Genomic DNA, 12,811 nt, shown 5'->3' with positions numbered 1-12,811 from the left:
GCATATTACTAATCATCAGGGAAATGCAAATTAAAACCACAATGAAATATCACCTTATACCTTTTTAAATGGCTATTATGAAAGAGACAAATGCTAATAAGTTTTGGTGAGGATGTGGAGAAAAGGGAATTCATGCCCTTGTTGGCAGGAATGTAAACTAGCATAGCCATTATGGAAAACAATATGTAGGTTCCTCAAAAAAATAAAGCTGTCATATGATCCAGCAATCCCACTACTGGGTGTATATCCACAGCATATGAAATCACTGTTTCAAAGAGATAACTACACTCCCATGTTCATTGAAACATTATTCACTATGGCCCTGATATACAAGCAACCTAACTGTCCAACAATAGATGAATGAATAAAGAAAATATGGTATATATACACAATGGAATACTAGTCAGCCTTAAAATGAAGGACATCTTGTCATTTGGATGAACCTGGAGGTCATTATGTTAAATAAAATAAACCAGGCATAGAAAGATAAATACTGCCTTATCTCATGTGTATGGGGTATCTAAAAAATCCAACTGAGAGAAGCCAAGTAGAATGGTGGTTGCCAGGACATAGGGCAGAGAAAAGTCAGGGAATTGGGAAAATGTTGGCTAAAGGGTTCAAGGTTTTAGTTAAAATGAATACCTTCTGGAAATCTATTGAACTACATTGTCACTATTGTTAATAATATTGTATTATTATTGATTCAAGATTAAATCTCAAACTTTCTTACCACAAAAAAGTCATGTGTGTGATGTGCTGAATATGTTAATTAGCCTGATTTAATCCTTTCACATGAATATATCGAAACATCACTTTGAGAATTATATATATATAATTTTAATTGTCAATTATACCTTAATACAGCTGACCTTGATTCCAGTATGCTTGATTTGTTGAGCCACCATCCCTATGAATACACCTTACATCTCTTTCAAATGTGGAGACAGTTTTTTGATCTTACAGTGTGTGGAACCAGGGTCAGTAATCAAAGCCTCCCTGTTGCAAGCTATAGACACACAGGACAACAATTTGATTTCCTGTACTCTTGGTCTGGAACCCATGGGGTTCTGAGATAAAAGCTGAGGTCTTAGTGCACTGGCTTTAAAAAATATTTTCACCAGTCCAGAGTAAATGAAAACCCGATTCCTTAGAAATAATACTGTATCTCTCTATTTCTACCCCCTCCCTCCAAGCATGGTATTTTTTAAAAAATTAATTTTTCCCTTACACTTTAAAAACTCCCACCTATGTATAAAAGAAACTGCCACACTACAATAACACTGCTGTTGTTCCAACTATTCCTTTGAGCCCCTCACCAGCCCTCCCTCACCATCCTCACCCTGACCACCCTTCCCTTCTGCCCAGCACCTAAGAGCAGGGATCACGCCGCAGGGTGATGAGCAGTGGTGTAGTCTCGCCTGGCGTTCTGATACTAGGATGTGGCTTTGGAGAAGGCTGCTAGGATGCTTGCGAACACGACATCAGGGGTCTGGGATGCATCGATAGCAGAGTGGATCCCCCGTTTCCTGTAGTACTCTATGAGTGGGGTGGTTTGAGTGTGGTAAGCTTGCAGGCGGATTTTCAAGGCCTTCTCATTATCATCTGATCGACGAATCAAGGGTTCCCCAGTGATGTCATCTTTCATGGGCTCTTTTGGAGGGTTGAACTCCTCATGGTAGGAACGGCCACTCTTGGGGTGAATCAGCCTTCCTGTGATTCTTCGGATCAGCAGAGAGTCTGGGATGCTGAATTCAATCACAGAGTCAAGCCTCTCTTTCCGCTTCTCCATGAGGTCATCGAGCATTTCTGCCTGCCTCACAGTCCGAGGGAAGCCATCCAGAAGAAAACCATTTTGCACAAGGGGTCTCCAAATTCTTCTCAATGAGTTCCACTACCATTTCATCACTCACCAGTTTCCCAGCATCCATAGTTGCCTTCAGCTTTTTTCCTAGCTCTGAGCCAGAAGCCACCATGGCCCTCAGCATGTCCCCAGTAGCCAAATGGCAGACACAGAAGTTTTCAGCCAATCTGGGTGCCTGGGTGCCTTTACCGGCCCCGGGAGGCCCCAGCAGCACAGCCCGGATGCCTTTAGGATACTCGGGTTCTGCCGCTGGCACGCTGGGAGCCATGTCCGCCGAAGTCTCACTGCTACCAGCTCGCACACCTCGTATCCCAGAATTTAAAGTAAAATAAAAAATAAATAAAATAAATAGTGATCTTAAATCAGGGTAGAGGAGAGGAGGAGGAGCAAGGGCAAAGAATATGTTTCAGCCTGTGTTCCTCTTCCCATGTAAATCAGAATCAGTGGGGTAGTGGGATCTACCTACCTTAGAAATTCACCAAGCTGAAGATTTCCAAAGCTATCAGACCCACTGCATGAAGAAAAGTAATTTACAAACATAAACTCTAAAGACAAAGGAAACGTACAATAAAATAATAGATTCAGTGGCACAGGAAGAAACCAGAGTTTCTTTTTTAAAATCTATTTTAGCTTACTTTATTTTAATTTATCTATTTATTGATAACTCTAACTTCTAATAAGGTTGTTCTCTGCATGGCACTATGGTGCAGACAATTCAGTCCGCAGAAAAGAGCAGGGACAATTTCACACATATTGAATGCTCAAGTACAGCATATAAATAAGTGGATATTGTTAATCATTGCAATATTATTTTAGTAGCAGTAAATGGTTCTTATGAAATAAATAAATCCATGAGCATTAGACAAAAGTTGAGTATCTTAGCAAAAAATATGTACAAAATTTTACTGATTTTTTTATTCCTAATAAATTGTGCCCAACAAAACTTTTATGGATAAATGACAATAAGTAGGGCTATTGTCCACTGCATTTCAATTTCCAACATAGTATTTGGAAGTACATAGGTTTGATGGCAAAAGAAACTTTCAAGGAAGAGCTGGTCAGTAATGAGACTGTAATTTTCATGATTCTATTTATGACTTAAGGGGTATGTACTTGTATACTACCCCAGTTTGTGATATATTCATCAAGAACAATAAAGAAACTGACATGAGGGAATTTCAGTTCTCAATACCCTGACATATTTTAAAGCTTAATAGATGAGGTTATTCAAATGCAAAACAACTACATTCAAGTCAGTACATAAAACATGTTGAAATTTTCCTTTTATCAAAATATGAAGCAACGCTTGCCCAAATTCAAAACAATTACTATTTTGGGGAGATAAACAGCAAAATAATTTTCTGCTTTTGTTGGTGTTAGAATTAGGTGCTATATCAGTGTAATAGCTGAGAGTGATATGGTCTAGTAGTATTTTGATGAATTACATGCTTATAGTAAAATGAGCAATTTCATCATGCTTGAATTAATAATGGTACTATGATTTGGCAAGTACTCTTGCAACATTCTCTAACTCATCACTTCAGAAGACAGACTTATATAGTCCAGCCATTGCTTTAGAAAATACAGGCTGCAATCGAGTTTAAAAAACAGAAGGGCCAGGAGAAACATGTCAGCTTTAGAAAGTAATGCATGTACCGGTTCTCATAACATTATTGCTTGATTATATCACTTCTTACTGATTATTTTAATCTCTTGCACAACTAACAGTAAATCAGAAAATAAAAGAAATTTTGGAACATTACAATGTTTACCAAATTTAATTAAAAGTGCTACACACCCCAAGGTACTTCTGAGACATAGATATTGTACATATATATGTGTTATTTTACATTTAGATTTAAGATAATTAAGAAGGATAATATATAATCAATACAGCATTCATTTGGGTATCAATCAAGTAAAACACACATACAGAACTGAACATTACATAATTTCAGTCATAAAGAGTACAAATTATGAATTGATTTAATAGATTCATAACTAAGTACTCTTCTTTAATGTAACTCACAGTTTGTTTCACAAAATTATTCTGTGCGTTTTCTTTAAAATCTTACATGCCTGGATACATTTCTTAAAAGATACACATTAAGGCACTCTTTTAAGGATTTATACTTAAAGCCTGCATTGTAGATCAGAAATAGTCAAAATGAACAGTTTAACATCTTATTTACAGAGATATTTGAACATAAATCTAAATTACAGATTATTCTTCCTTCTTGAAACAACTTGTAAATATTTTAATAAATACCACTGTAATGTAAGTACAAAAAGAGCATTGAAAACCAATCTACAGTAAATTTTATGTTTCTTGCAAATTTTAAACTGATGTCTTATCTGATATACAGGTTTTATTTCTTTTTGAACTTTTAAATAGCATAAAATTNTTATTTATCTAATAAAAATAAAATTAATTTTATTTCTCATTTTTATTTGAGTTTTTATTATTACTAAACTGAACACATTTTATAATGTTAAAAAGCAGGGGTCGAATTGACTATCTTTTATTCTAAATACTTCTTTGGTACATATCATGGTATAAAATTAAAGAAAACACCCACATCTAAATTTTGTAAAGGAATCAAAGAGAAATATTTGATGACATCAGGTCTTTTATATGTTAGCCTTAGACAGTATTAAAAATTTGCATTTCTTTTAAAATTTGTTTATAGATTATATGGTCTCTTTTTTGTTCACTGCTTTAATCCTTTCAGATGAATATTTCATATCATACATATATTATGATGCATATGTATCATATATGCAAATATTTATATAATGTTTGCAAGATAGAACATTAAAGAAAACTTTTTCCAGTTTTATTAAGGTATAATTGAGCAAACATATATACAATGCTCAAAGTGACGTTTTGACATAAATACTCATGTAAAAGGATTAAATAGTCTTGTCTTAATTCTAACTTACAAAAAAAGTATGCTCTTAAAGGGGGATGAGGAAAGAAAAAGAGAAACATCATAACCCAATAAAAGTTCTGAGGTGAGAATTCTGAAATGGTATGCTATTCAGAAAACTCATATTGATCCACTTGACACATTCAAGTTCATCCTAGAAGTTCAATTCTTACACAAAAAAGCCCGCTGTCTAGGAGACATCCCAATGGAATAGGAACTTTTAGTAAAGATTTAGCAAAATGCTTTCTTTTCCTATAGCAGAAATAAAGAACAATCTCCCTAGCGGAATAAGCTTGTTGTAATTTAGACCTATTTTTTAATCTTATCCAATATTCAAATAGTTTTCATCTTTCCCCCTCCCTGCCTAGGAATTCCATTACTAAGAAGGTGAGTCAATACATATATATACATGTATTCCTCACTTTGAATGGAAAAGGTTAAATTCCTAATTTTCAATAAATGTTTTATGTTTTGTAATCCTTTGATGAACACTTCCCCCTTTACCATATGAAGGCATACTTTGTGAAAGGTAAGTGAATTACCACATAAACTTCTACTTAAGTTAGTTTCAAAATGAAGAATCTGGGAATTCACAGCATGTTTTAAACCAGCCTACATGAGATCTTTCTACTCATACACTTAGGTAGATTAATTAGAAATTTGTATTGCTTTCTTAAATTCCAGAAACCATAAACAAACAAATTCAACAAAAGCCAAGTCTGATAGTCATGAACAAGATAAAGGAGTTATATTATTTACAGTATCACAACAGTAAGTTCTGTTAGTATGGAACATAGACTTACTATTATTTTTAATCATAGTTCACTTGTTAACACTAGAGATTAAGCAAAATAAATGCTTTGAAAAAAATAAGCTTACAGAATTTGTTTTTTGGCTTTTGCAATTCAATCTCATACTTGTTTAATTATTGGGGAAGTTGCTTTGTATAGATTTATGTTACTGCACTCAGCAGAACCTTTTACATTTGTGCTATTATAAAAAAGATGTATATTCTTTTCACTTTGGATATTCTAGAACTGGGATACAGCAGGATTTCATATATTCATTTTACTTGCAAGGTATCACATGAGATGTATTACAACAGATGAGGAGGAGATCACTGGCCAATAAGCAGTCAATAGAAGAGCCTCGGGCAGCTCGTAAAGTAGGTACAAGGGCTTTGTTGCTGAGTGGCATGCCTTTGGTCTGTTTAAATTAATCCAATTGCCTCAGTTTGTAAATTTAATTTCCACATTCTGGAAGCCGTGTTTACAGTTTTTGTTAATGGAAGATGCTTACTGTGAACTTCCAGAACCCGAAGAATAGAGTCATCTTGCTAGGCATGGTGGCTCATGCCTGTAATCCCAGCACTTCAGAAGGCTGAGGTAGGAGGATCACTTGAGGCCAGGAGCATGAGACCAGGCTGGTCAACATTGCAAGACCTTCTCTCTATCAAAAAAAGAAATAATGATAATAATAAATTAATTAATTTAATTTTTTCTTTTTAAAGAGAGTGTTAAAACCCCATCACCTCAGCCCAAAAACAGCTTAAGCTGATAAACAACTTCGGCAAAGACTCAGGATACAAAATTAATGCACAAAAATCACAAGCATTCCTATACACCTATAATAGACTAGCAGAGAGCCAAATCATGAGTGAATTCTCATTCACAATTGCTACAAAGAAAATAAAATACCTAGTAATAAAACTTACAAGGGACATGAAGGACCTCTTCAATGAGAACTACAAACAACTGCTCAAGGAAATAAGAGAGAACACAAACAAATAGAAAAAAATTCCATGCTCATGGATACAAAGAATCAATATTGTGAAAATGGCCATACTGCCCAAAGTAATTTACAGATTCAATGCTATTCCCATCATGCTACCATTGCCTTTCTTCACAGAACTAGAAAAAAACTACTTTAAATTTCATGTGAAACCGAAAAAGAGCCTATATAGCCAAGATAATCCTAAGCAAAAACAACAAAGTGGAGGCATCACGCTACCTGACTTCAAACTATACTACAAGGCTACAGTAACCAAAGCAGCATGGTACTGGTACAAAAACAGATATATAGACCAATGGAACAGAACAGGGGCCTCAGAAATAACACCACACATCTACAACCATCTGATCTTCAACCAACCTGACAAAAGCAAACAATGGGGAAAGGATTCCCTATTTAATAAATGTTGCTGGGAAGACTGGCCAGCTATAGGCAGAAAACAGAAACTGGACCCCTTCCTTACACCCTATACAGAAATTAATTCAAGATGGATTTAAGACTTAAATGTAAAATCTAAAACCATAAAAACCATAGAAGAAAACCTAGGTAATACCATTCAGGACATAGGTATGAGCAAAGGCTTCATGACTAAAACACCAAAAACAATAGCAACAAAAGCCAAATTGACAAATGGGATCTAATTAAACTAAAGAGCTGCTCAGCAAAATAAACTATCACTAGATTAAACAGGCAACCTACAGAATGGGAGAAAATTTTTGCAATCTACCCATCTGACAAAGGTCTCATATCCAGAATCTACAAGGAACTTAAATTTACAAGAAAATACAACCCCATCAAAAAGTGGACAAAGAATATGAACAGACACTTCTCAAAAGAAGACATTTATGTGGGCAACAAATGTGAGAAAAAGCTTATCATCACTGGTTATTAGAGAAAGGCAAATCAAAACAACAATTAGATACTATCTCATGCCAGTTAGAATGGTGATCATTAAAAAGTCCAGAAACAAGAGATGCTGAAGAGGATGTGGAGAAATAGGAATGCTTTTACACTGTTGGTGTGGTGTAAATTAGTTCAACCATTGTGGAAGACAGTGTGGCAATTCCTCAGGGATCTAGAACTAGAAATGCCATTTGACCCAGCAATCTCATTATTGGGTATATATCCAAAGGATTATAAATCATGCTACTATAAAACCACATGCACATGTATGTTTATGGCAGCACCGTTTACAATACTAAAGACTTGGCACCCACCCAAATGCCCATTGATGATAGACTGGATAAAGAAAATGTGGCACATATACACCATGGACTACTCTGCAGCCATAAAAAAGAATGAGTTCATGTCCTTTGCAGGGACATGGATGAAGCTGGAAACCATCATCCTCAGCATACTAACACAGAAACAGAAAGCCAAACACCACATGTTCTCACTCATAAGTGGGAGTTGAACAATGAGCACACATGGACACAGGAAGGGGAACATCACACACTGGGGCCTGTTGGGGGATCAGGAGAAAGGGGAGGAAGAGCATTAAGACAAATACCAAAAGCATGCATGGCTGAAAACCTAGATGATTGGGTTGATAGGTGCAGCAAAGCACCATGGCACATGTATACCTATGTAACAAGCCTGCATGTTTAGCACCTGTATCCCAGAATTTATTTATTTATTTATTTATTTTTTTACAAATTTTAACATTTTATTGATTTAGGGGCCAAACAAGGCAGCATTTGGTCAGTTAAGAAAGGCACCTCATTGAAAATAATACATCACAGTGCTGTTGAGTGATCCCAGTCACAGGATTTGATAATGGAAAGGACAATCTTTGGATGACATAGCTTAGGACACTTGCTCATTTATTTAAAAGAGTCCCTTCACACACTGCAGATAAAAGAAGGCAAGAGCATAGGATTGTGGCATGTGCTACGTAGCTGTGAGAGGTTACTCATGAGAATAGGTAGCCTAGTAAATCAGTGGTAAGTCAGGGGAAGGGAATCAGCCTCCCTTTCCATTCCATTCCCTTCCCCCTCCCCTTGATTCCAGTATGCTTGATTTGTTGAGCCACCATCCCTATGAATACACCTTACATCTCTTTCAAATGTGGAGACAGTTTTTTGATCTTACAGTGTGTGGAACCAGGGTCAGTAATCAAAGCCTCCCTGTTGCAAGCTATAGACACACAGGACAACAATTTGATTTCCTGTACTCTTGGTCTGGAACCCATGGGGTTCTGAGATAAAAGCTGAGGTCTTAGTGCACTGGCTTTAAAAAATATTTTCACCAGTCCAGAGTAAATGAAAACCCGATTCCTTAGAAATAATACTGTATCTCTCTATTTCTACCCCCTCCCTCCAAGCATGGTATTTTTTAAAAAATTAATTTTTCCCTTACACTTTAAAAACTCCCACCTATGTATAAAAGAAACTGCCACACTACAATAACACTGCTGTTGTTCCAACTATTCCTTTGAGCCCCTCACCAGCCCTCCCTCACCATCCTCACCCTGACCACCCTTCCCTTCTGCCCAGCACCTAAGAGCAGGGATCACGCCGCAGGGTGATGAGCAGTGGTGTAGTCTCGCCTGGCGTTCTGATACTAGGATGTGGCTTTGGAGAAGGCTGCTAGGATGCTTGCGAACACGACATCAGGGGTCTGGGATGCATCGATAGCAGAGTGGATCCCCCGTTTCCTGTAGTACTCTATGAGTGGGGTGGTTTGAGTGTGGTAAGCTTGCAGGCGGATTTTCAAGGCCTTCTCATTATCATCTGATCGACGAATCAAGGGTTCCCCAGTGATGTCATCTTTCATGGGCTCTTTTGGAGGGTTGAACTCCTCATGGTAGGAACGGCCACTCTTGGGGTGAATCAGCCTTCCTGTGATTCTTCGGATCAGCAGAGAGTCTGGGATGCTGAATTCAATCACAGAGTCAAGCCTCTCTTTCCGCTTCTCCATGAGGTCATCGAGCATTTCTGCCTGCCTCACAGTCCGAGGGAAGCCATCCAGAAGAAAACCATTTTTGCACAAGGGGGTCTCCAAATTCTTCTCAATGAGTTCCACTACCATTTCATCACTCACCAGTTTCCCAGCATCCATAGTTGCCTTCAGCTTTTTTCCTAGCTCTGAGCCAGAAGCCACCATGGCCCTCAGCATGTCCCCAGTAGCCAAATGGCAGACACAGAAGTTTTCAGCCAATCTGGGTGCCTGGGTGCCTTTACCGGCCCCGGGAGGCCCCAGCAGCACAGCCCGGATGCCTTTAGGATACTCGGGTTCTGCCGCTGGCACGCTGGGAGCCATGTCCGCCGAAGTCTCACTGCTACCAGCTCGCACACCTCGTATCCCAGAATTTAAAGTAAAATAAAAAATAAATAAAATAAATAGTGATCTTAAATCAGGGTAGAGGAGAGGAGGAGGAGCAAGGGCAAAGAATATGTTTCAGCCTGTGTTCCTCTTCCCATGTAAATCAGAATCAGTGGGGGTAGTGGGATCTACCTACCTTAGAAATTCACCAAGCTGAAGATTTCCAAAGCTATCAGACCCACTGCATGAAGAAAAGTAATTTACAAACATAAACTCTAAAGACAAAGGAAACGTACAATAAAATAATAGATTCAGTGGCACAGGAAGAAACCAGAGTTTCTTTTTTAAAATCTATTTTAGCTTACTTTATTTTAATTTATCTATTTATTGATAACTCTAACTTCTAATAAGGTTGTTCTCTGCATGGCACTATGGTGCAGACAATTCAGTCCGCAGAAAAGAGCAGGGACAATTTCACACATATTGAATGCTCAAGTACAGCATATAAATAAGTGGATATTGTTAATCATTGCAATATTATTTTAGTAGCAGTAAATGGTTCTTATGAAATAAATAAATCCATGAGCATTAGACAAAAGTTGAGTATCTTAGCAAAAAATATGTACAAAATTTTACTGATTTTTTTATTCCTAATAAATTGTGCCCAACAAAACTTTTATGGATAAATGACAATAAGTAGGGCTATTGTCCACTGCATTTCAATTTCCAACATAGTATTTGGAAGTACATAGGTTTGATGGCAAAAGAAACTTTCAAGGAAGAGCTGGTCAGTAATGAGACTGTAATTTTTCATGATTCTATTTATGACTTAAGGGGGTATGTACTTGTATACTACCCCAGTTTGTGATATATTCATCAAGAACAATAAAGAAACTGACATGAGGGAATTTCAGTTCTCAATACCCTGACATATTTTAAAGCTTAATAGATGAGGTTATTCAAATGCAAAACAACTACATTCAAGTCAGTACATAAAAACATGTTGAAATTTTCCTTTTATCAAAATATGAAGCAACGCTTGCCCAAATTCAAAACAATTACTATTTTGGGGAGATAAACAGCAAAATAATTTTCTGCTTTTGTTGGTGTTAGAATTAGGTGCTATATCAGTGTAATAGCTGAGAGTGATATGGTCTAGTAGTATTTTGATGAATTACATGCTTATAGTAAAAATGAGCAATTTCATCATGCTTGAATTAATAATGGTACTATGATTTGGCAAGTACTCTTGCAACATTCTCTAACTCATCACTTCAGAAGACAGACTTATATAGTCCAGCCATTGCTTTAGAAAATACAGGCTGCAATCGAGTTTAAAAAACAGAAGGGCCAGGAGAAACATGTCAGCTTTAGAAAGTAATGCATGTACCGGTTCTCATAACATTATTGCTTGATTATATCACTTCTTACTGATTATTTTAATCTCTTGCACAACTAACAGTAAATCAGAAAATAAAAAGAAATTTTGGAACATTACAATGTTTACCAAATTTAATTAAAAGTGCTACACACCCCAAGGTACTTCTGAGACATAGATATTGTACATATATATGTGTTATTTTACATTTAGATTTAAGATAATTAAGAAGGATAATATATAATCAATACAGCATTCATTTGGGTATCAATCAAGTAAAACACACATACAGAACTGAACATTACATAATTTCAGTCATAAAGAGTACAAATTATGAATTGATTTAATAGATTCATAACTAAGTACTCTTCTTTAATGTAACTCACAGTTTGTTTCACAAAATTATTCTGTGCGTTTTCTTTAAAAATCTTACATGCCTGGATACATTTCTTAAAAGATACACATTAAGGCACTCTTTTAAGGATTTATACTTAAAGCCTGCATTGTAGATCAGAAATAGTCAAAATGAACAGTTTAACATCTTATTTACAGAGATATTTGAACATAAATCTAAATTACAGATTATTCTTCCTTCTTGAAACAACTTGTAAATATTTTAATAAATACCACTGTAATGTAAGTACAAAAAGAGCATTGAAAACCAATCTACAGTAAATTTTATGTTTCTTGCAAATTTTAAACTGATGTCTTATCTGATATACAGGTTTTATTTCTTTTTGAACTTTTAAATAGCATAAAATTGTGTATCCATTCTTTTAATGCTACTTTTTTTTTTTTAGCAATCTCAAAATGTATGCTCATTTTGTAATATTTTATCTATAACTGTTTGGGTGGTATCAAAAAGACAAAATCTCTTATACTTACTAGAGTAGATTATTTCAAAACAGGTATATATTATTAAAATTTGCATTACCTTTTTATCTCTGAATGGTCTTTAAAATATGGATGTTTTGAACTTGAGTTGTAAAATAAAACTGAAAATATTTATGTTTCATTTTATCAAAGACATTCACAAATGAAGGCTGTATTTTTACGCAATCCTATGCAAAACTAGGCAATGGTTCTGGTCTCCATCATTATTAGGTTATTCACAGGTGGTGAAAGAAGAAGTAAGGTTTGATAAGAACTTAGTTTATTTGATTACCTTAAGCAAATCATATGCTTCAAACTTAGGAATTATATACAGTGTCCCAGAATGCAGTAGTAGACAATTGATAGAGCCTTGCCTCCCAAAATAGAATAAAACTATTTTGAAGATAGAGAAAAAACAAAACAGTGTCATGTTTTCCCGAATCATTTGTTTTAATCAAAGGAAAAATATATTTGTGTTCTTAAAAGTTGTCTTTATCCATAAACATAAGCAAATGTTATCAACTGAGTTCTTTTCTCTGAAGTCAACCTTGTGTAATTCACGAGCTAAGAGAACAAACCATAATTAAGGTCAATGAATGACTGAAAATGGGGTGTGTGTGTGTGTGTGTGTGTGTGTGTGTGTGTGTATGCGTGTGTGTGTCTTTAGAGCTTGATGGTATAAACAAGGCATTCCCATTTCTAGTCATGGAGTAT

General features: G+C 35.9%; 1 protein-coding gene and 1 pseudogene across 2 annotated transcripts; both read right to left on the bottom strand.

Moving 5' to 3' along the window:
- Nucleotides 1–874: 874 nt before the first annotated feature.
- Nucleotides 875–2,161, bottom strand: LOC108512252 (adenylate kinase 2, mitochondrial pseudogene; annotated as a pseudogene). The gene has a single exon (XR_001880542.1). The product of XR_001880542.1 is annotated as an adenylate kinase 2, mitochondrial pseudogene (transcript).
- A 6,065-nt stretch (nucleotides 2,162–8,226) lies between these two features.
- On the bottom strand, nucleotides 8,227–9,879 carry LOC108512257 (adenylate kinase 2, mitochondrial). Its single transcript, XM_017847437.1, has one exon. The coding sequence runs from the start codon at nucleotides 9,841–9,843 to the stop codon at nucleotides 9,145–9,147; it is 699 nt and encodes a 232-aa protein (XP_017702926.1). The 5' UTR covers nucleotides 9,844–9,879; the 3' UTR covers nucleotides 8,227–9,144.
- Nucleotides 9,880–12,811: the final 2,932 nt, after the last annotated feature.

This window comes from Rhinopithecus bieti, unplaced genomic scaffold (genome assembly GCF_001698545.2).
Source record: "Rhinopithecus bieti isolate Rb0 unplaced genomic scaffold, ASM169854v2 scaffold_28493, whole genome shotgun sequence".
In the NCBI taxonomy this organism is placed as follows: domain Eukaryota; kingdom Metazoa; phylum Chordata; class Mammalia; order Primates; family Cercopithecidae; genus Rhinopithecus; species Rhinopithecus bieti.
Note: the sequence above shows the minus strand (reverse complement) of the source record. Positions and strands in the feature narration are given on the sequence as shown.